This window comes from Rhinolophus sinicus, chromosome 3 (genome assembly GCF_057876585.1).
Source record: "Rhinolophus sinicus isolate RSI-liver-muscle chromosome 3, RSI-T2T, whole genome shotgun sequence".
Classification (NCBI taxonomy): Eukaryota; Metazoa; Chordata; class Mammalia; order Chiroptera; family Rhinolophidae; genus Rhinolophus; species Rhinolophus sinicus.
The window spans coordinates 50,809,016-50,833,786 of record NC_142503.1 but is presented as its reverse complement, the minus strand read 5'-3'; the positions used below and the strand labels follow the sequence as shown (position 1 = coordinate 50,833,786).

General features: G+C 37.8%; 1 protein-coding gene across 2 annotated transcripts in view; it reads left to right on the top strand.

Moving 5' to 3' along the window:
- The window catches only part of DMGDH (dimethylglycine dehydrogenase), a 62,520-nt gene that overhangs the window by 20,813 nt on the left and 16,936 nt on the right, over positions 1-24,771 (top strand). For both annotated transcript variants that reach the window (XR_012495069.2, XM_019728178.3), the window contains exons 8-14: positions 4,904-5,073; positions 5,466-5,619; positions 7,279-7,444; positions 7,911-8,041; positions 9,262-9,479; positions 10,834-10,991; positions 13,245-13,304. Coding sequence is in view for 1 of the 2 variants with exons in the window: in XM_019728178.3 (XP_019583737.3) it covers positions 4,904-5,073; positions 5,466-5,619; positions 7,279-7,444; positions 7,911-8,041; positions 9,262-9,479; positions 10,834-10,991; positions 13,245-13,304 (1,057 nt within the window). In the remaining variant the exon portion in view is untranslated. The remainder of the gene's footprint in view (positions 1-4,903; positions 5,074-5,465; positions 5,620-7,278; positions 7,445-7,910; positions 8,042-9,261; positions 9,480-10,833; positions 10,992-13,244; positions 13,305-24,771) is intronic.

Sequence of the window (24,771 nt, the reverse complement as noted above, 5' to 3'; positions counted from 1 at the left end):
ATTGCCAGCTCTGTGCCAGGGCTATCACTAGCACTGGGCTACAGCTTAGAACAAGGCAGTGAAAGCTGAGGCACAAGGCTGGTTGGGGTGCTGTTTGGCCAACAGCTGAGAGGCTGGGGTCTGAACCAAGGAAGCAGCAGTGAGGATTGAGAGACAGAAAATAAAATTATTTAGATTTGGTGATCAATTGCATTAGGTCTTGAGAAAGAGATAAAAATAACCAGTGATGCAACCTTTCTAACTTGACCCCTGGTTGAATGCTGGGAACAAGGGGGGAGAGAACCAGGAATATAAGGAATGCCATTTTTGATAGGTTGGGTTTGAGGTGTTAAGTTTAGATCGGTGGGATATCCAGAGGGAGAAAACCAGATGGAGATATGGGACTGAAAGGTAGAATGTAACTGAGGGCTTAGGTCATCACCTCTAGAGTCTATAGGGAGGCATGTGCCTGTGGGAGTGTTTCCCTTGTACATCACTTGTATATCTTCTTCAGAAAAATGTCCACTTGTAACTTTTGCCCATTTAAAAATTTGGATTGTTTGTATTTTTACTGTTAAGTTTTAAGGGTTCTTTATATAGTCTAGATACAAGACCCTCCTCAGATATATGATTTGCAAAATGTTTCTCCCATTCTGTGGGTTTTCCCACTTTCTTGATAGTGTCCATTGAAGTACAAAGTTTTTAATTTTGAAGTTCAGAATGTTTATTTTTCCTTTTTTGAGTTAAATTTATTGGTGGTAACATTGGTTAATAACATTATATAAGTTTCAGATGGACAACTTTATAATAAGACATCTGTATACTCTACTGTGTACTCAAAATCTAGTCTCTTTCTGTCACCATATTTTGACCCCCTTACCTTCTTCATCTTCCCCTTTCCCTCTAGTAACCACTATTCTGTTGTCTGTATCTATGAGTTTGTTTGTTTTGTTTGTCCATTTGTTGCCTTTTGTTTTATATCCCAGATATGAGTGAAATCATATGGTTCTTATCTGGAGGTTCCTCAAAAAATTCAGAGTTACCATATGACCCAGCAATCCTTCTTCTGGGTGTCTACCTAAAAATTTTTGAAAACACTTATTCATAAAGATATATGTACCGCTATGTTTATTGCAGCATTATTCACAATAGCTAAGATATTTCTTCTGTAATATGATGGAATGCTCGCACTGGCTGCCCATCCCAGCTTTTATCAGTGATCCATTCCATGATACTGAAGGCCAATGATTCCTATATCAGGCTGAGCACCAGAATCGCCTGACGGGTATGTTAAAAAACAGAATCTCAACTTTGTAGTTAGTCCCTTGCTTGTGTTTCATTTACCTTTATATCTTATCTATGAATTCCTATTATTTGTCACTAACGATGTGTTGATTGGGAAACCAACAAGCAAACAGATTCCCAGACATCACTTCTATAGATTCTGATTCTACAGTGTGGAGAGGGGCCCAAGAATCTTCATTTCAGTGTTGTCTGTTATTCTGGCCAACCAGTGCAGAGAATATGTATTTGCAAAATGTCTACATATATGCCAGTGCTCACTGACCTTACTCACATCTTACCCTCCAATAAAGCTGTTTTACTTTTGTTTCATCACAGTTCTAATAAGTCTTTCTGCTTCTAGGTGACTTCCACAATGCCTCCAAATGTTTCATGAATTGAATTAAAACTAGTTTTGTTGGCTTAGAACAGATTATAAGCAGCACATTTAAAGAGCTGACAGTGCCTTAGGATGTAACATCTGACAGTTTAACAGAGTTGTCATAAAAAGCAGTCACAAACACTCAAAAAACATAGCAGCTGGGCCATGTAGAAGAAGCTAGTCCTGCAGATTAATGCTAGGGATGGAAGAAGAACCAAACTCTTCTCTCCGTATCAAGTACCCTTCTATTTCCACTTCCTACATTACTTCCTTGTGAAAATCTTATCAATTGGACGTAGGCATACTCTGTTGTTAGTTATACAAGGGCCCAACAGCTCCATATGGTGCTTGCCTACTCCACGTCAATTAATTCTCCACCAGCACTGTAAAAAATCTGCACATGTGAAGACTAAAGCTCAGGATGGTTACACAACTTGCCCAAGGTCACATGGCTAGTAGTAGTAGAACAAAAATCATACCCAGATCTCCTTACTCTATGCTTTTATACGTTTAGCTACTAAACTAGGGGCTCTCAATAGAAGTTTCATAACAAGATTTGTGTGGCATAATTTGTTAATGGTAAGAGAGCTGAAGTTTGCAAAGGATTTTCTTTTTAAAAATAAATTAGACTTGATTCAGGGCTATCCCCAAATAACAGCACTCTGCCGCATTAGTTTGCTCCTGTGCATTGTTGAAAGGGAAAGGACACCATGTGAGTCCACAGGAAACCAAAGCACAACCCTGGCTATGCCCAAGGAGTCTGCCAACGATGTGGATTCTGTCATGTGTGTCTTGGCTGAAAAGTGATTGAGAACTATTGTAGAAGTAATGTCTAATAAGAGGGAGTGTGCAGTGGGGTCAGATGACCGAGTCTGTATCCTGAGTCTGCTCTTTATTGCAGTATGGCCTTATTTAACCCCTGTGTGCTGGTTGGCTTGCACCTTGGTAAAATAGAGTTGCTAAAGAATAAATCAGCTGGTACATGTTAGACGGAAACGGTGCCTGGTAAACGGTAAACACTCTCAGTAAATGTTAGTGAAACTTTATATAATTTCAGGTGTTATAAACGGTATCTCTCGCTTTCAAAAATGGCAACTATTGTATATCATACATTGGGCCTGGATAAGTGAATAAGCACTTTAAGCATATCTTTCACAATTATTTTAAGCACATATTTGATAATTTTTCTTGCTTTCTTTGTGGGTAATTTGGATGATCCATGTCTCTTTTTTAAACTATCCAGAGAAGTGTCAATTGCTGCCTTTTTATTCTACTGAGAAATAGCCTTATAACTAATTCAGGCATTTATTTTTATAAAATAGCAAAACTGGTATTTTGTTGTGGAAAAAAGTTAGTTAACTTTTCCAGTCTTCAGTAAGGTCCTCCCAAGCACTTAGAACCCATGATTCTGGCTGCTAAGTTGCTATCATTTGAGATACTGGAATTTCCTGCATTTTGAGGTCCACTCATGTGGCTCCTTTCTTTTTTATTATTAGTTTCAGGTGCACAAGACAAAGTAATACTTAGACGTTTATCATTTATATCCCTCACACACTGTGTGAACCCCCCTCCCCCCTCCACTATCCCTCTGACATCGCACACAGCCATTACATTTCCACTGTCTCTATTCCTAATGCTGTACTCCGCTTCTTGTAAGTACATACATATACACACATATTCATATATATATATATATATATATATATATATATATATATATATATATAAACTTGTAGTTGACATTCATTATTGTTCAGCTTCAGCTTCAGGTGTACAATGCAGTGATCAGGCATCTACATCATCCCTGAGGTGGTCTCCCTAATGAGACAAGTGTCCATCGGATACCCTACAAACTCTTTACAACATTATTGATTACATTCCCCAAATTAATTTTCAGAACCCCGTGGCCATCTTGTGGTTACTGACTGTTTTCTAATCCCCTCACCTTCCCCCTTATCCCCACCCCCTCCCATCTAGCAACCCTCAGTTTTTCCTCTATGTCTCCAAAACTGTTTCTGATTAATTCATTCATTTATTCTTTTCTTCAGATTCCACATATAAGTGAGATAATATGGTATTTGTGTTTCTCTGTCTGACTTATTTCACTTAACATAATGTTCTCTAGGTCCATCCATGTTGTTGCAAATGGTAAGATTTGTTTCTTCTTTATGGCTGCGTAATACTCCATTGTATAAATGTACCACAGTTCCTAAATCAGTCATTCACCGATGGGCATTTCGGTTGTTTCCATGTCTTGGCTATTGTGTATAGTGCTGCAATAAACATAGGAGTGCATAAAGTTTTTTTAATTAGAGTTTTGGATTTCTCCGGATAGATACCTAGGAGTGGAATTGCTGGATCATAAGGTAGTTCCATTTTCAGATTTTTGAGATACCTCCATACTGTTTTCCATGGTGGCTGCAGCAATCTGCAATCTCATGTGGCTCCTTTTATTGCTCATCTCCCCACGACTCCCTGCTCATCCAAGTCCTCAGAAGCTTCTCTGAATTTAAAGCACAGATAGACTCACAGTAAAGTCCTTCATTAGACAAGAGAGAGTGGGTAGAATAGCACACGGCACACTGTGATACCCCGTCTATATCAAATTATTTGCCACAATCATGTTCTTTGTTTTAAAGCATCTTCATATGGGAATAAAAAACAAGCCCACCTTCTCCCCCAAGTGACCCATTAGTTATAAAATACAGTGGCCAGTGTTCCTTTCGGCCTCTTTCCCACAAATCCCTGGGTGAGTGCCTCTTATCTGAATGCTTCTAAGATAATGGCCCAAGATCCTTGCACAGAAGTCGTTGCCTAAGGGCACTTGAATAAATTCAAGTGATGAGGAGATGGGCATGTCACTGTACAGTGTATGTGTTTCTCTTGCAAGGTTTCTATTAGTCAGGATAATCACAGCTCAAGAGGGCTGACGAGCTGTCAGCCACATCTGCCTGTTGCTTTCTTTCCCACATTCTCCTCAAGTGAGCATCCTTGCTACTGAAGAGCCGTGGGCTATTCTGCAGGTATACATCTCTTGAAACTGTGAAAACAAACTTGCTATCGCTATCAAGTCAGGCACTTTTAATTTAGATGCCTAAACGTATTTTTTTGAGGAAAAAAAGTATAGCATACAGATTGTATTGATTGTTCTGAATAACACAGAACACCCCAACTTTGAGGCCCTGTAAAATATTTAGACATGTTTCATTGTTTGAAAACAACATGTGTTAGTAACAGGATATTTATCTCTGTATTTGAAAGATATGGCATAATCCACGCTGGTGGGGTAGGGAAATATCTCAGTGACTGGATCCTGCATGGAGAACCTCCTTTTGATCTGATAGAATTGGATCCCAATCGCTATGGCAAATGGACAACAACTCAGTACACTGAGGCCAAAGCAAGAGAGTCATATGGATTCAACAATATTGGTAAAGTGCAAATTTCCTGTTGTCTACAGAGTGTGTACTGAAATGACTCGCAGCACCTTTGACGTTATCTGCTTTTTATTCTGTGCATTGTGATGGGAGTGGTTAGAGAATCTAAAAGCATGTGTTTTTCAGACCCAACAAGGAATCTATACTAATGTATATATTTAATGCATAGAGTGCATCAGTAATTTTGTTTTAAATCTATCTGTACTTTACCCTTTGATGATCAATATAAATGACCGCGTTGAGGGTGTTTTCCTTTTTTTACATAAATCTAATACATGTATATGCTTCTGGATTTTAAGCACTGTGTTTTCTATTTTCTGAATCCTTCAAAAGTGTTTTACAGTTTTGGTTATAAGCTATTTAGAGTACTGGTGTTCGTTTTTCAGTTGGTTATCCTAAAGAAGAACGGTTTGCCGGGCGGCCGACTGAGCGAGTCAGTGGGCTTTATAAAACCCTGGAGTCTAAATGTTCCATGGGGTTCCATGCAGGCTGGGAGCAGCCACACTGGTTCTACATACCAGGCCAGGACACTCAGTACAGGTAAGCGAATGACTTAACCTGCCCGTGGCTCTGACTGCAGAATGAAATTTCAGAGGTGGAGTGGAAGGAAATCAGAGAAGTGCCCCTTCCCACCCCATCACTCCACCCTTCCCAAAAAGCAGTGAGCCTTTTCCTACAACAGTTATTTTCTGGTTGTGGAGCCATTAGTCTATCCTGCATGACATTGGCCTACATCTAGGATCCATGTGGCCACGAGAGTCCTACAGCCGGCCCAGGTGAAGTTTGGCATTTTCCAGGAGGTCAGAGGAAACTTCCCAACCTGTCAAAATCCCCACATGCTTTCAGCTGGCTCCTAACTGTTTGTCCTGGTTTCAGATGCCTGGTCAAATCACTTTGCATGGAAATAGTATGGAAATGTGGATTTTTTATTTATCAAAGCAACTGCTTTCTAGTGTGTGTCACTGAGTCATGAAAATTATATAAACTGTTGATAAATTAAGTGAAAAGATCATTTACTCGACATCTTTAGGTTAAGCTAAAACATAAAGTATGTCACTAAAACAATTCTCTGAATTCCTCTAAAGTTGTTGCTGTTGTTTTACTTGGGATTAATAGTGATTATGTTTTTTTTCTCATCAGAATTCATAAACCAAGAGAAAACAAAAAGCAAATCTAGAAATTAAGTTACCTTTTTTTTTTCATTTTGCTTATTTAAACAGGTTTTGGTGTCTCCTTAAGACCAGATCTAAATGGTGCAAAGTATAGTAGAGGGCCAGTTGCTAATGAATGAATTTGGCCTCTGTAGGCCGCAAGTCTAGATTATCTGGGGGCAAAATGCTGCTTTTGTTTTACCTAAATGACTCAGGTAAATGCCAGATCCATTCTTCACCTTCTGCTATTTCGATCTGGCTTGTTTCTTCTACTATTTTAATAATTAAACTACTGAAAACTCATTTTGCAGACTTAGCATCCTGCTCTGAAGTTAAAATACCACATTAGAAGTCCACTTCGTAAAGTAGAAAGGATCCTGCATAATGAAGCAGGAGACCTTTGTTCCAGGCCCAGCTCTGTCATTAAATAACACAAAGGCCTTGGAAGTCACTTTGTGCCTTTTCTCTAAAAAATGCAGATCCTGGACCAGCTCCTTGCTTAGTGCAGGTGAGGGTCAACCGCAGGAGTATCACCTGAAAGCCTGTGAGAATGCAGGAGACAGGCCTCACCCCAGACCTGCTGTATCAGAATCTGCATTTTAACAAGTCAAGTGATTTGTATTTGCATTAATGTTTAAGAAGTATTGGAGAAGATAGCTGTACCCCCTTATATGCTGATCTAATTATGTCCCCCCAAAATGGTATTTTTAAATGTTCCCTAGGTGACTCTAATATATAACCAAGGTTCGAAACCACAGAACGGGTTAACTTCTAAGCTCTCTTCCAGATATGAGAGACCATGGGTCCTATCTATTTTTCTAGTTAATTAAAACTTCATTCACTATGAAATGGGTCAAAGGGATAGATGAGTAACTTTAAAAAGTCAGATTCCAACATAGACGTGTGATTTGCAGAACAGAATTTTAGGTTGCATTTTTCCTCCAAAATAGGATTTACTACTAGATGAATAGGTTTGTTAAAATATCCTGGTTCTGTAATTTTTCTGGAAATGAATGACAATTGTTTTATGACAAACATTGTGTTTCAGACCAAGTTTTCGCCGCACAAACTGGTTTGAGCCTGTGGGCTCTGAGTATAAACAGGTTATGCAAAGAGTAGGGGTGATTGACCTGTCACCATTTGGCAAGTTTAACGTCAAAGGCCAAGACTCTATTAGACTGTTGGACCATCTCTTTGCAAATGTCATTCCAAAGGTAAATAACCTTATAAAGGTACAAGGTTCAGGATTCTGGCCCACTTAACTCTAGTCTTTCTCTCTTTTTTTAAACCAGTGCCTTATTGTAGTCCACCTAATGATTTCTGTATGAACACTAGAATTCTTCAACTGACCAAGAGTATTCTAGATAATTTTTCAATTTAAAGTTTTGTTGAATGAATTATCATCCAAGGACCTTATGTCCTTGCTTAATTGTGTCAATAAGACCTGCAAAATTGACTGAAGTATAATTTTTATGACAAATCATTGTAATAAGCATTTCAACTAAGAACTTCAAAATTAATCTTGGGCTTAGGTTTACAGATAGTTCACATAATTGATACAAATGATAAGATTCAGATGTTTTTCAGTGTTGACACCCACATTTTTATCTCCATGTTGTTTTAAAAGGATACATACGATTTTTATTTCATCCTGAGATAATTTTAAATTCTTTTGTGTAGGTGGGTTTTACAAATATAAGTCACATGTTAACACCAAAAGGTCGAGTGTATGCTGAGTTGACTGTTTCTCACCAATCTCCTGGTGAGTTTCTATTAATAACTGGTTCTGGATCAGAACTTCATGATCTTAGGTAAGTGCACACCTAGTAAGAAAATTTTATGTCAATTATACATCGACTCAACCTTAAATTGAGGTTTTTTTCTTTTACCAAAGTTGAAAGTACAACTTTTAAGTGAGGGACCTCGTCTCCACTCCCCTCTAAGAGGAGATCTGTCTATAGTTCTAATAGGACTAACTCCCATTTATTGGGCATCATCAATGTGTTGGAACTCTTTCTACACATTATCTCAATTAATTCTCTTAAGAGGTATAGCTGCACGGTATACGCTATTCCCATTTTCAAGTGAGGAAACTGAAGTTTAGGTTAAAGGAACTTGCTCAAGCCAGTCTTTTTGATTCTGATGCCCACATTCAGTCCACTTCAGTAAGCTGTGTTCCTGGGTGATAGTCTCCCTAGTTCATGCTTTGTGCTCTCTGGTCCACAGCTGGATCTAAGTCATTGACCTGCCAAGTCGATCCTTCACATGAATCTTAATCTACTGATTACTATAAAATCTGTAGTCTTTAGTCTAGTATTTGAGAAATAAAATTGGAATATTATTGGTTAATAAATATCTTACTGACAGGTTCTCACTCTGGTTATATAATGATGTAAATTACACCCTCTAAGCCAAGATGTATTGGGGGCCATGTTAGTAGCTTTGCTTTGTGTAAATCCAGATGGTTGTTTTATGATAGCTATGTGTAGCTCTAGGGACTGCTCAATAAATTATAAACAAACTCCATAACCAGGTTCCAATAATTCTTCAAGACTTGGAAAACTGAAACTCGTCTTTAGAGTTTTCAATCTTTTCCTTGTGATTGTCAAAGCAATTCTGTGTCTGGTGGCAGGCACATTATTAACTTTCAGCAGCACATGTGTGCCTCCTGTGTACAGGTATTAGAGAAAATTTGGATTTAAGTTAATTTTTGAAGATTGAGTCATTAGTTTAAATGCAATAGGGCTGTCACTGTTTAAAATAATGGTATGGCAGAGCTCATTTAAATTGAAGGATCCTTCTGTACTGTGAAAAATTACCCCCAAATTTGTAAGTGGGTGATTTGTAGAGAATCACTTAACATCTCTGGGACTCAGTTTCTTCAACTTTGAAAATTAGGTGATTATATGAAATGACACCCTGGGGATTTTCTGGTAATTGTAGACACAGAGCACATCTTCAGAGAAATAGTATGTTACTAACATGCCTTGTTCAAGCAAGATTTAACACAATGTTTATGACTCAAATGCAGGTGGATTGAAGAAGAGGCAGTCAAAGGTGGGTATGATGTTGAAATCAAAAACATCACCAATGAGCTTGGAGTCCTTGGAGTTGCAGGGCCACATACCAGAAAGGTGCTTCAGAAACTGACCTCTGAAGACCTTAGTGATGATGTTTTCAAGTTTCTTCAAACCAAGTCTTTAAAGATTTCCAACATTCCCGTCACTGCTATTAGGATATCTTATACTGGTAAGAATTGGAAAATAACCTGGAGTAAGTCTTGAAAATGTAAAAAAAGCTACCAGAAATGTGCATTTGCACGTACACACACACACACACACACACACACACACACACACACACACACACTGTCATCAGTGTAATTTTGGAGGAAGATTTCCCCTGCCCAACTTTTATGACAATTCTGTCTACTCACTCCTAGTCTGAGAGAGTCATTCCACAGATTTCCAATTGTTATTCCAGTCCTGTAGCTGCCTACCATTTGGAAGGGTAGATGGGAAAATGGGAAGATGATGGGTACTGGAGTGTTTGGAAGGAATATTTTGTCCAGCTGACTCAATCTGAGAACATTCAAGATGGTCTCCCATAGATCGTCTCCCATAGAGACCATCTGAACTATACCAGGCACCTCTCTTAAAGAATTACCACTATCCATCTTTCCTTCTAGACTCTACATACATTAGGGACGTCTTCAGATAGCCCCCAACCTTGTGCTTAGTAGGCATTCGAAACAGAGTTCTTTGGTTCCCCATTGATGCACTGGGCTCATTTTTAACTTCCTCTAGACCTCCCTGTCCCTTCACAGAAGGAGTACTTGGTGCCCAGGCATTGATTCAGTTACATGTTGTTCATGTTCTGGAGTGTCCTGGAAAAACATGTTACCATTAGTCCTCGACATGGGGGAACAAGGAGAACACACAGTCTAAAGGCCACCACCCTTTCCTGGGCGTCTGCTTTTCCCCACCCTTCTTCCACCTAATTGGCAAAGTAGTAATCAGAATAAAACACAAGCAGAATAAAAAACTAAGCAGACGAGGTTAGGTTGAATTTCCTTTGGTTTTTGCCTACAGCTCTAATGGTGAATGAAATGACCAAGTGGGCGAGGAGTGGGGAATAGGGTGCATTAGAGACTATGGCTATCCCACAATGAAGACCATTTGAATAAATATCAGTTGCCTATATTTTTAAGCCTCGTGATTTGGGGGCAAGGAGTTGGGGCTCAAGTTGCTAAACCTTGAACCCCTTATCTTGATAAACTGTGCCATGATAATTACTCAACATTATGAACCTGGGGTCAAGGGTCATTACAATCTTTCTGTGATGAGAAGCGGTGTCCTAGATACCACCCTCTGTATGAGAGAGCAGATTGGGCATGAATGCATCTGTGATATGGCAGGCCCCTTTGCCGTGGGGTTTTGTTGCAACTTTTTTTGTGTGAAATGGTGTTTTAAAACTCAAAACTCAGCAGTGTCTATGCTGCATAAATGGAACCTCTCCATTTATTTATATGGTTTAGCTAATGCACGTTAGACCTAGTGGTCATTGTTCTTACTCTGGTGTGGCATTTGTGGGTTTATTTCAGGTGAGCTGGGTTGGGAGCTGTACCACAGACGAGAAGATTCTGCAGCACTTTATAATGTTATCATGAACGCAGGCCAGGAGGAGGGAATTGACAATTTTGGAACATATGCGATGAATGCCTTAAGACTGGAGAAAGCTTTCAGAGCCTGGGGGTCAGAGGTTTGAAATGCTAGCATCTTCATTAAAATTTTATGTTTTATTGTATCTGATTTTTATACAAGGGCTGATTTTAACTGCTTTAACATTGGCTCTGGCAGTAAGAGAAATTATGTATTGTTAGATAACTTTATTTAATTAGGGAAAGAGGTTTTTCTTTTCAATTTCCCAGTTGAAAGTTCAGTGGAATTCTGACATAGTGTTTCTTCTGCCTGATTCCTCTTACTTAGCGGAGAGCCCTAGACGTCTGACTCTGTGTGTGGAGCCATAGCTGCTCCAAGGGAGCCTGCCTACCCCACAAAATTTGAGGACCACCTTTCAAGTTCTTCCTCCTCCTCTGTCACGTTTCCCATCCTCGTTTTCTTCTTACCATGCTCCTTTGGGGGAAATTAAAACAAAAGGTGTCTTTCTGAGAAGCAGAGCAGACAATCTAGTATGTGTTGGTCTAGCCTACTTCTACCATTAATCATGGGCACTAAGGGTTTCTATTTGTATAGTAGTTACACTCCATTTTCATATGTATGAGTTCACTTACCTTCTCACCTCTCCTGAGGAAGGTATTAATTGTGATTCTAGGGCAAGGGCTTGGGAGTCAGGGTATCTGAATTATCCTTATTCGACACACAATCACACTAAGAAAGTAAACAACTTGGTCCAGGTTACACAGAAGTGGCCAGAAGGTGGTTCAAACTCTGTTCTATTTTATCTCCCATGTGGCAGGCTATCTCTGGACCCCTTCATTTTCTCAGATTCGCTAGTTGTTTCCACGGAAGACAGTGAGGTTTTAGGCCTGAGAGGTGAGATAAGGGATGTGGTAAAGAGTGTACTTCAGAGTGGGGTCTCGGGTTTGAGTTTATCCTCCACCACCTACTCTGTGCACTTAATCCTCCACGCCTGCTGCGTACTTTTCTATAAAACAGAGATACTCTTTATCCTACAGAATTATCATAGATGTTAGATAGTCGATAATGTGCCTAGCACATAATAGAATGATTTTAACATTCTATTTGAATGGAGAGCAAAGTGGATTTGAAAGCACAGGCAGGGCCCCTTGGGAATTTAGACAATGGGTAGAAGCAAGTGGGCTCTGAGGTGGGGAGGGCAGCCTCCAGGAGCCACTGCAAGAACAAGGAATCTGAGGCAAGCTGTCATTTTGCCGGAGAGGGGCTCTATTAAGGGACTCTCAGCCTAGACGAGGCTGTAGCAGGGAGAGAAATAGAGGACAACTCTGTCTCCACACTCCTGAAGGAATCAAGCACCAGAAGCAGCCTTTGGAGATAAGCACATCTCCACCCTCTTGCCATTCATTTTCTCGTGCCTCCTCTCTGGGAGCCGTCCTCTTAGAGCTTTTCTCCATCTCGTTCCTCCATTTCCCAGCAGTGCCAGCACGCCCTCTAGTGTTATTACAGCAATCAATCTTCTGTGCTTTGTGTCAATTTTATTTTTTCCTGGACAAATTCTGAAACTTTGAGCAGATAAAAAATAATTTTAGAGTTGCTCAAATTGCTTAGAAAATACAAGACAAAATTTTATATCGTGTAAAACAAGTTTACATTACTCATCTTGTTTATACGAGGGCTGTGTTGTCATTTTTGTTGTTGTTGTTGTTAAGTTTGGCTACATTTTATGGAGTTTAGAACTGTTCTCTTGGAACAAGAGATACCAGTGACAACAAAATAAACAAAGAAAAGCCGTTAACTCCAGGTCTAGTCCCAAGTCGTGGCTTTAGCTCTGACTTGAAGTTATTGTAATAACTCAACTGTATTTGAAAAGATTGAGATTCAACCTATGTTTTTCCCCTTTCCTGAACTCTGTGGAAGCTATTTTCCTACCATCTGCTTTCTCCTGTATTTATCCTGATTCCTGGCTAATTGTAAGATAAGTAAATTACTTCATAACTTTTCAAAACCTAATTATGTAAGATTATTACATAAAAACATATGAAATTCTTGTTTTGGGAAGGAACATCATGTTGTGTTGTCCCTTCAATGTTTATTACAATAAAAGAGCCATGGAAACTAAACTGTGGACTTTAGTTTCTAACTTGCTATTCAAATAACAGTATTTGCTGAAAGGGTACAGTTGAATTTTAGATTTTAAAAAAGTCACTTTAGAGAACAGTCCATAATTTTCCTTTTTCAGAATCTATATTCAAAATCAAAAAGTGTTCTCTTCCCTAAAAAATAATACATGGAAATGATGTTACCGAAATGATTTACACACATCTAAGATTTAAAATGTGTTCTTCCCTTTTAGATGAACTGTGATACAAATCCTTTGGAAGCTGGACTGGAATATTTTGTAAAGCTAAATAAGGTATGTTTACATTCCAAAGTGTACTTGAAGTAAATCTTAAAGATGCTGCTATCCCATGACAGAGCCATGCTTTAAAATTTAACCAAGTGTGATTTGGGACAAATGAGTTTGAACACAAATGCTAAGCATTGCTCGAGTGCTTGATATTAAGCTTTGTCAGAATTTGATCTCGGTTCACACTCTTGCAGTGTGCTTGTAGATGTAAAATAGCTGAATTCAGCAACTTTAATGACTAAATGTATATTCTAAAATAAAATTCGTAAGGATAGGATGTCAGCAGACATTCTCCTAAATCCTGGTGACCTGTGAAGCCACACATCAGCTGATCAAACCTACTGCATTAATGACTCTCCCTTGTTGCTCACAGCACGAAGCAGCCTCCCTCTCGTCAGCAGATCTATCCATCTGCTTATTAAGTATCTTAAGTATGCATCTGAGTATAAACAAATGACACATTTCAAATGTGTTCAGCACAAAATGGGTATTTACTGAAAAGCCAATATGGGCCCAAAGAACCATAACTGATATTAACATTCCAAAGAGAACCCCTGCATCCATGGTTCTTAACGTATGGTTCTCAGACCACACCAGCATCATCTGGGAGCTTGTTAGAAATGCAAATTCTCAGGTTCTGCCCCCACCTACTCAATCAGATTCTCTGGAGGTCAGGCCAAGAAATCTCTCCTTTTAATAAGCTGCTGGGGATTCTGATGTACCTCCATAATTATTGTGGAAAAGCACATTATTAGGCCGATTTATTACAGCTTAGCTTACCTATACAGGTCCTATAAATATATTAATATATGAGGTTATCCCATTGTTATGGACTGAACGCTGTGTCCCTCCAAAATCCACGTGTTGAAGCCCTAACCCCCACGTGATGATATGTGGAAGTGGGGCCTTTGGGAGGTAGGTTTAGATGCAGTCATGAGGTGGGGCCCCCATGGTGGAAATAGTATTCTTATGAGGAATGGAAGAGAGACCAGAGCCTACTGTGTGTCTGCCATGTAAGGGCACAGCAAGAAGGCTGCCATCTGCAGGCTAGGGAGAGGACACTCACAGGGGAACCAAATTGGCAGGCACCTCATCCTGGACTTCCCAGCCTCCAGAACTGTGAGAAATAATTTCTTGTTGTTTAAGCCGCCCCATCTCTGGTATTTTGTCGTACGTAGCAGCTTGAGCTGACTCGGACACCTATTGAGCTGTGTCGTAGTTACTGTAAGAAAACTTGATAGCGCTGCAGTTGGCGGTAGTACTGCAGGTTGGAACAGCAGCCGCTGCTCTTCAGGATACTTATTAGAATCCCAAAAACAAACCGTCCTGCCTTCGGTGCTAATAAGCTAAAGTAAAGGTTCTTTTCCCATCCTATGGAAATAGGTAAACACATGCCTATGAATCAGGCTAAGGAAACTTTTTCAATGCCCCTGCATCACTTCCCAAATTCTGAGCTAAGATAGTAACATAAACATGTATATTTAGAGTATTAGATTTTTAGGACAAAGAACCTCCAGAAGGGTTTTAAAGGGACTATCTTTCTGAACGTATTCCCCGTCACTTTGATTTTATGACTTGCCATCTGCCGCCAGACCAGAGAAAGCAGGTGCTCAGAATTCGAGCAGACCCTACAGCAGATTGCTCCTTCTGATGACAGAAGTCTTGGTTTAGCTGTTTAGAATAAGGATAAAAATGGCCCGGCTCTTGAAAGCACTAAAGTTCTGTTGTTGGTCACCAGTAGGTAAATAGATAATTGACTCTTCTGCTTCAGTGTTTGGGTATTATTGTTTGGGAATAAGGCATAGATAAATGATCTCTTCATATCAAAAATGAAGTTTAAAACTCCCTTGATGAAGATGAACAGGTGTGGATTGTGTATTTATTAGTTCCTTTAAATTATTTCAGTAACCAAAGCTCAGCTCAGAGCTAAGTTTGTTGTTTAACAGATAATGATTTTGATTTATGGTATGTTTTTATGATTTCTGAATTGTTGGTTCTCATTCTGGTGTCACAAAGTTAATTTCTAATGTTTTCATTGGGTGAAGGTCCATATAACACAGGGACCTGGACCGAACTGAGCCAGCCTTTTTCAATGACGTTGACTCAGATGGTTAGTTGGTATCAACCTAACCATACTGAGGTTTGCTAATTTCCAAGACAGGTGACTAGCTTGGATCAATTTTGTTTAGATACTATAGACAAACCTGGTTTTATTGCTCTTCACTTTATTGCACTTCACAGAACTTGTGTTTTTTACAAATTGAAGGCAAGGCTTCAATACTTGAGTACGGCAATGAAGCGAGCTATACTCTTTCTGCTGCCGTAATCTCTCTGCAAGTTACAAATCTTTCAATTTGTAGAAAACACAACATCTGTGAAGCGCAATAAAGTGAAGAGCAATAAAGCCAGGTATGCCTGTATGTAGAACTCCCTGCTAGGCCCTTAAACATTTGCACAGTGATTGTATAAGCCATAATCTGAAGAAAAACATAGAGATGCAGGCTGTGTCCGAGCTAGGAGAGCCCCTGGAGACCACTCAGTACTACCTCCTCATTTGAGGGCGAGAAAACTGAAGCACAGGGAGGCAAAGTGACCCAGGTGCAGTCCAGGGTTAGCCCAGGGTGAACTCCGCCCTCACTAGCGTGCTTTTTCATCCACCACTTTTCCCAACAAGGTCCTTTTCCATAAAGAGCCTTTCAAGGTCCTTTCGGCCTTGAATAAGTGCCCAAGAATTTCTTTTTCTGGGAACAGATACCGTAGAATTTACATGGGCTACATTTTATTAATTGATACTTCCCACAGTCATGTTTTTGTTATAACTAACTTTGTGTTTTATAGTAGGATTAGAATCATTCCTTTGTTCATTTTAAGAAGGAAAATAGGTGGGCGAGGAAAGCGACCACTAGGCTTTATTAGGGTGCACTGTGTTCTTGTCAAAACTGGTACAAAATAGGGAAAAGAAAAACGGAGTATTGAAGAAATCTTAGATGACAAAGGAAGATGGTGCGATGGCACTTGCTTTCCTTACTTAGAGTTGTTTGAGCCTCAGTTCCCCCACGGAGTTGGCTGAAGTGCAGTAGATACACACGTTTGCACACATTCGTCTAGTCAACATTTATTAAACACCTTACTAGGCCACGGGTCTAAAAGTTAAAACTATAACTCCTGCTGGATCTCAGGATCTCACGAAGCTTGAAACAAATGGTATTTCAGGAACTAAAGCTGTAGGAAATATTCTTAACATTAATTTTGAAAATATCTGCCGGCGTGAGGGTTGTCCAGCAGTACACAACAGTGCCATCTTGTGGACGGTGAGCATAGGAAGCGTTAATCAGAACTGTAATAGAGGTAATGATTGAATACTTGTATATACTTTTAAATCTCCTCAATGAAATCCCCTCACCTCAAACAACTCATATCATCATTCTTAATGGTATTAGAATTTTTTCCAAAGGAAGTTACTTTCTGGGGAAAAAATTAGTGGCATTTTTTTGAAATTGTAAATGAAAGAAATGCATTAATCAAGAGCAAAAGGAAAATCAGCTGCCTTAAGATGGAGTCATAAGTATTCTTGGAGTTGTCCTCTTGGAATTACTGACTCTTTGTCCATTTCCAGAGGAACTCCAGCCAAGATTCACAGAGAATCAAGCACTGAGTGTAATTACATTCATGTTTAAGCAGATTAGAAGAATACTTTTTCTATAAGATCCCTGCCCTCTTCTTTCTCTCCCCCTTTCCCTGTCTTGGGCTTCTAACCATTAAAAACAGAATAAACTGTAATATCCATATTGACCACAAGTTAGAAGACAATGTTGATTCTAGAAAATACAGGATCTCTCTTTGAGGAAAAACTATTTAAAGTGTAACTATCAGGTAACCAAAACAAAACAAAACAAAACAAAACATGTACAGTGGCAAAGAACCCCAGGCCTGCTACATCCTAAGTATTCAATATGTTAGCATTATTAAAACATGAGAGTGGAACTAAGTCATTGTTAACAGACAACAAGAAAGGAAGGAATTTCTAATATGCTCTAGTGGTAAAAGTACCCAACTTTGTTGGGGATATTTTAGGAAAAATGGTAATAGGAATTGAGGAGGCAGAAAATTTTCAGTGACTCTCAGTCTTGGCTGTACATTAGAATCATCTGGAGTAAGATTCTTTTAATCATATGATGCTTTAAAATAATTCTGAGGCTCAGACTACACCCCAGATCAATTTAGAAAGCTTCTCTGGGGTGGGGACTCAGGCATCAGTATATATATTTTTAATTCCCCAGATGATTCCAGAAAATATTGAGAGTGATTGTTTTAAACCAATAATTTTCAATTAGCTGAACTTTAGTATCTTGGAGAATTTTTTAAAAATTCCCTGATGCTCTATCCCCCAGGGGTCCTCAATGCGTGGTTCACAGGACAGCAGCATCAATGTTACCTTGGGATTTGTTAAAAATGCAAGTTGAATACTATTCCAGACCCCCAAAATCAGAAACTCTGGGGGTGGGGCCCAACAGTCTATTTTACAGCCCTCCAGGTGATTCTGAAGCATGCTCAAGTTAGAGAACACTGACCTACCCCAAACCAATTGGATCAACTCGGGCAGGGGCGGGGGGGGGGGGTTAAGGGGTAGAGGGGCATGGGAGGATGGGTGGTAGGCTCTGGGATTCTTGGTTTTATTAGGCAATGAAGATTGAGAACCACTGTCTTAGTTATTTTAACCTCATGCCTGCTGTGGTCCTATGAATAAACAGGAAAGCAGAAAAACAGGTAGACTGGTCAGAGGACAGTGCTATAGAATCTGTAAAGAATTGGAAACGAGTCAATAGATGTATGACCCCTTTTGGCTAGCCTGCCGGTTAATACATTCTACCCTGTCTTTTTTTTGCAACTAGGCAATAAATGATTTTTTTTTTAAATACCAAATTTTAGCTGTGTAACCTTGTAAAAGCTACTTGTATTTAACCTCATTTTGCCCCTGAGCTTGCTAATCTATGAAATGAGGGCTCCCTTGCATGTCTAAAATTGTACAAAATACCAGCTACCAGAGTGGTTGGTGACACTGGTGCTATGTTATCTATACACGTAATTGTGTCATTTTAATTAAGCCATTCTTATTCTCTTACCTATTTCCGCTGCTGAATGATAAAAAAAGAACAGGAAATTAAAAAAAAGGAAGTAAAACCTTGGCTGAGATACAGTTTATAATTCCTGAAATATCTGTCAGAGGGTATTAAACTAACAGCTGTTGAATCATTATCGTCATATATATCCACTTTCTGTTGTGAAACATACTTTAATTCCACCCTACAAGCTTAAGTGTACTGGTTAGTTGACTGCTATATAATTTGGAACTTCATGGAAATTTGCATGGAAATTTTTATTATTTTTAACAGCTTAACTAAATATGCAATGAATTGACATATTAAAAATGTACCATTTGATGTTTTAATGCATGTATATACTCATGAAACCATCACCACAATGAAGATAGTGAGCATATTCCCTTTCCCCAGAAGTTTGTTCATGCCCTTTGCAACCCTGTCTCCCAACCCTCCCTATACCCCAATATGCACCCAAGGAAACTTTTATCACTATAGACTACTTTGCATTTTCTAGAGATTTATATAAGTGGAATCATACAATATATACTCTTTTTGTCTGGATTATTTCACTCAGTATAATTAGTTTGAGACTCATCTGTGGTGTTATGTGTATCAGTAGATTGTTTCTTTTCATACTAAGTTGGATTCCATTGTATGTATATACCACAGTTTGTTTATATACTTATTGATGAATTTTTGGGTTGTTTCCAGCTTAGGGCTATTACAAATAGAATGGCTATGAACATTTGTGTCCAAGTATTTGTATGGACACATCCTTTCTTTCCTCCTGGGTAAATACCTGGGTGTGGAATAGCTGGGAAAAATAGCAGGTATATGTTAGCTTTTAAAGAAACTGTTTTATAACATGGTGTACTATTTTATATTTTACATTTTCACCAGCAGTGTATGAGAGTTCTAATTCCACATCCTTTCCAAACATTTGTCACAGTCTTCTTTACTTAGTTATTCTAAAAGATATGTAGTGGTATCTCATCATAGTTTTATTTATTTCCTTAATGATTTGATATTAAACATCTTTTTATGTACCTGTCTACCATTCCTGTATCTTTTTATGTGAAGTGTTTGGTCAACTCTTCGACTTATTTTTAATTTTTCCCCTTTATTTTTGAGTTTTGAAAGTTCTTTATGTATGTATTCTTTACCAGATACATGCTTTGCAAATATTTTTTCCCAGTCTATGTCTTGTCTTTTCATTTGTGTAACAGTGCCTTTCAAAGAGCAAAAGTCTTTAATTTTTTAGTTTAAATCCCTTACTGATATGTTCTTTAGTAGATCATGTGTTTGGGGTTGTATCTAAGAAATCTTTGCCTAACCCAAAATCACAAAGATTTTCTGCTGTTTTCCCTAGCGGTTTTATCAGCCTATGATTCATTTTTACTTAATTTTTGTATCTGGTGCGAGATATGAAGTTTATTTTTTAGCATACAAATGTCCAATTGTTTCCAGCACCATTTGTTGAAAAGAGTATACGTTCTGAACTGCATTGCCTTTGTACCTTTGTCAAAAATCAGTTGTTCATATACGTTTAGGTCTGTTTTTCACTCTACTATGTTTTATTGATCTGCAGACAGTCCCCGATTTATGAATGTTCGACTTAACAATTGTCAACTTTATGATGGTACAAACGATTTTCGACTTTATGATGGTACAAAAGCAATACGCATTCAGTAGACAGAGTACTTTGAATTTTGATATTTTCCCCAGGCTAGCGATACTTTCTCGTAATGTTAGACAGCAGCAGCAAGATGATTTTGTCCAACTGTAGGCTAATGTAAGTGTTCTGAGCATGTTTAAGGTGGGCTAGCTAAGGTATGATATTTGGTAGGTTAGGTGTATTGATTACATTTTCGACTTTCAACTAAGGGTTTATCAGTCCATAACCCCATCATAAGTCAAGGAGCATCTGAATTTGTCCTTCTTGACACCAATACCACACTCTCCTGATTCCTATAGCTTAAATCAGGTTGTAATGGTCCTGCAACTTCTTCATTTTCAAAGTTGTATTAGCTATTTTGTGACCTTTGAGTTTTCATAAATTTGGGGGTTTTTTGTTCATTTATTTTGTTCTTTAGATTCCACGTATAAGTGAGATCATATGGTATTTGCCTTTCTCTGTCTGAAATATTTCACTTAGCATAATACCCTCTATGTCCATTCACATTATTGCAAATGGTAAGATGTCATTCTTTTTATGGCAGAGTAATACTCCCTTGTGTATATAAAATAGAACTACCTTACGGCCCATGTGTATGTCCTCTTTGGAGAAATGTCTGTTCAGGTCCTCTGCCCATTTTTTAATTGGATTGAGATTTTTGTTTGTTTGTTTGTTTTGGTTTTTGGTGTTAAATTGTATGCATTCTTTATAAATTTGGGATATTAAGCCCTTATTAGATGTGTCATTGGTGAATATCTTCTCCCATTCAATAGGTTGTCTTTTCATTTTGTTGATGGTTTCCTTTGCTGTGCAAAAACTTTTTAGTTTAATATAGTCCCATGTGTTTATTTTTTCTTTGTTTACCTTTATGAAGAAGCTATTACAAGAAAAAAATATTACCAAGAGCAATGTCAAAGAGTTTACTACCTATGCTTTCTTCTAGGAGTTTTATGATTTTGGGTCTTATATTTAAGTTTTTAATCCATTTTTGAGTTTATTCTTGTATATGGTATGTGAAGGTGGTCCAATTTATTCCTAGGTTTTTAAAATGCAGTTGTAAATGGGATTTTTTTTCTTAATTTCTCTTTCTGACAGTTCATTATTGGTGTATAAAAATGCAGCAGATTTCTGAATATTAATTTTGTGTCCTGCTATTTTACTGAATTCATTTATCAGTTCTAATGGTTTTATGGTAGAATGTAATGACAGTTTTACTTGTTCCTTTCCAATTTGGATATCTTTTATTTCTTTTCTTTGTCTGCTGTGGCTAGGACTTCTAATACTATGTTGAATAAAAGTGGAGAAAGTGGGCTTAAGGAGAATGCTTTCAGCTTTTCCCCACTGAGTATGATATTAGCTGTGGGTTTGTCATATGTGGCCTTTATTTTGTTGAGATATGTTCCCTCTATTCACACTTTGCTGAGAGTTTTTATCATAAATGGATGCTGCATTTTGTGAAATACTTTTTTTGCATCTATTGATACGATTATAGGATTTTTATCTTTCATTTTTTTATATGGTGTATCACATTAATTTATTGTATATATTGAACCAACCTTACATCCCAGGAATAAATCCCACTTGGTCATGGTATATGATCTTTTTAATGTATTGCTGTATTTGGTTTGCTAATATTTTGTTGACAATTTTTGCATTTATGTTCATCAGGAATATCCCTATAATTTTCTTTTTTTGTAATGTCTTTGTCTGGTTTTGGTGGCCACATAAAATGAGCTTGGGAGCTTTCTGTCCTCTTGAATTTTTTGGAGTAGTTTGAGAAGGATAGGTGTTAATTCTTTGGATGTTTAGTAAAATTCACCTGAGAAGCCACCAGGACTTTCGTTTGTTGGGAGTTTTTTGATTACTGATTCGATTCTGTTAGTAATAATTGGTCAGTTCAGATTTTCTGTTTCTTCTTGATTCAGTCTTGGAAGATTGTATGTTTCTGGGAATTTATCCATTTCTTCTAGATTGTCCAATGTGTTGGCATATAATTATTTGTAATATTTTCTCACAATCTTTTGTATTTCTGTGGTGTCAGTTGTCACTTCTCCTCTTTCATTTCTAATTTTATTTATTTGGGTCCTCTCTTTTTCTTGATGAGTCTGGGTAAAGGTTTATCAATTTTATCTTTTCAAAGAACCAACTCTTGGTCTCACTGATCTTTTGTGGGGTTTTTTTAGACTTTATTTCATTTATTTCTGCTCTGATCTTTATTATTTCCTCTATCTACTTAGTTTGGGTTTGTTTGCTGTTCTTTTTTTAGTGCCTTTAAGTGTAAGGTTAGATTGTTTATTGGAAATATTTCTTGTTTCTTTAGGTAGACCTGTATTGCTATGAATTTCCCTCTTAGGACTATGTTCCGTATGTTTGCAGTTGTTATGCTTTCATTTTTATTTGTCTCAAGGTATCTTTTGATTTCTTCTTTGATCTCACTGTTGACCCATTCATTATTTAGTAGCATGTTATTTAACCTCCATGTGTTTATGTGTTTTCCAGTTTTTTTTCTGGTAATTGATATGTAATTTCATACCCTTGTGGTCTGAGAAGATGCTTAATATGGTTTCAATCTTTTTAAATTTATTGAGATTTGTTTTGAGGCTTAACATGTGTTCTATGTTGGAAAGTGTTCCATGTACACTTGAAAAGAATGTATATCGGTTGCTTTGGGATGAAATGCTCTAAACATCAATTAAATCCATCTGCCCTAGTGTGTCATTTAAGGCCTCTGTTTCTGTGCTGATTTTCTGTCTGGAAGATCTGACCATTGGTGTCAGTGGGGGGTTAAAGTCCCCTACTGTGATTGTATTATTGTCAATCTCTCCCTTTATGTTGATTAATAATTGCTTTATATATTTATGTGCTCCTGTGTTGGGTGCATAAGTGTTTACAAGGGTTATATCTTCTTGTTGGATTGATCCCTGTATCATTATCTAATGTCCCTCTTTGGCTCGCTATCTATCTATCTATCTATCTATCTATCTATCTATCTATCTATCTATCATCTATTTCTAAGATTGAACAAAGGAAAGTTTAATATAAAGGTTTTTAAGCCCTTGGAAACACAAATGACAGAAGGTCAGCAGTATTTTACATACAGGTTTAAACACTTTGATGCTTCAGCAACTTTAAGTTGTCTTGTGATTTCAAAAAAACACTTATACAAGAGTAGTACTGTAAAGCTAAAGTCATATTTCTATCATAATCTTTTTTTAAAGAATTGCATTAAAATATAGCTAACATGCAATATTACGTTAGTTTCAGATGTACGCCATCGTTATTCAACATTTACATACCTAAAGAAGCTATCACCGTAAGTCCAGCAACCATCTGACACCATATTATGCTATCACAATATTATTGACTATATTCCCTATGCTGTACATTACATGCCCATGACATAATTGTTTTATACCTGGAGATTTGAACTTCTTATTCCCTTTCACATTCCTCCCTTTTTAATTTTTCAATTAGAGTCAACATTCAATATTATTTTATGTTAATTTCAGGTATACAGCATAGTGGTTAGACATTTATATAATTTAAAAAGTGATCACCCTGACTAGTCTAGTACTTACCAGGCACTATACATAGTTATTACCATATTACTGACTATAATCCCTATGCTTTACTTTACATCCCCATGACTATTTTGTAACTACCAATTTGTACTTCTTAATCCCTTCACTTTTTCCACCCTGACCTCACAACCCACTCCCATTTATCACCCTGAAAAATCTAGTACCCACCTGACACCATACATATTATTAACTATATTCCTTATGTTATACCAACATCCACATGACTACTGTGTAACAACTAACAACCACCACACTCCCCATCTGGCAACCATCAAAATGTTCTCTGTATCTATGAGTTTGTTTCTGTTTTGTTTGTTTATTTTGTTTTTTAGATCCCACATATAAGCGACATCACATTGTACCTGTCTTTCTGTCTGACATACTCCACTCAACACAATACCCTCCAGGTCTATCCATGCCACCACAGATGGCAAGAACATATTCCCTTCCATGGCTGAGCAATATTCCATTGTATATATGTACCACCTTCTCTTTTTCCTTTCATCCATCGATGGACACCCAGCCTGCCTCCACATCTTGGCCATTGTAAACAATGCTGCAATGAACATATGGATGTACATATCCCCTTGTAGTGGTGTTTTGGGTTTCTTCAGATAAATACTGAGAAATGGGATTACTGAGTACTTTGTCTCTTGTTTTTTTTGCCTTCGTTTTACGGTGTTTTTTATCTGGTATAAGTATTGCTACCCTACCTTTGTTTTTTATTTCCATTTTCATGAAATAGCTTTTTCCATCCCTTTACTTTCAGTCTCTTTGTGTGTCTTTTGATCTGAAGTCAGTCTCTTGTAGACAGTATATGTATGGGTCTTGTTTTCTTATTCATTCAGCTATCCTATGTCTTTTGATTGGAGCATTTAATTCATTTACATTTAAAATGATTATTGATAGATACATAGTGATTGCTATTTTATTATTCATATTTTTTATCTTTTTTTTTTTTCCTCTTCTTTTTCCTAAAGAAGTCCCTCTACCATTCCTTGTAACACTGGTTTGGTGGTGATGAATTTCTTTAGGTTTTTCCTGTCTGAGAAGCTCTTTATCTCTCCTTCAATTTTAAATGATAGCCTTTCTGGTAGAGTAGTTTTCATTGTAGG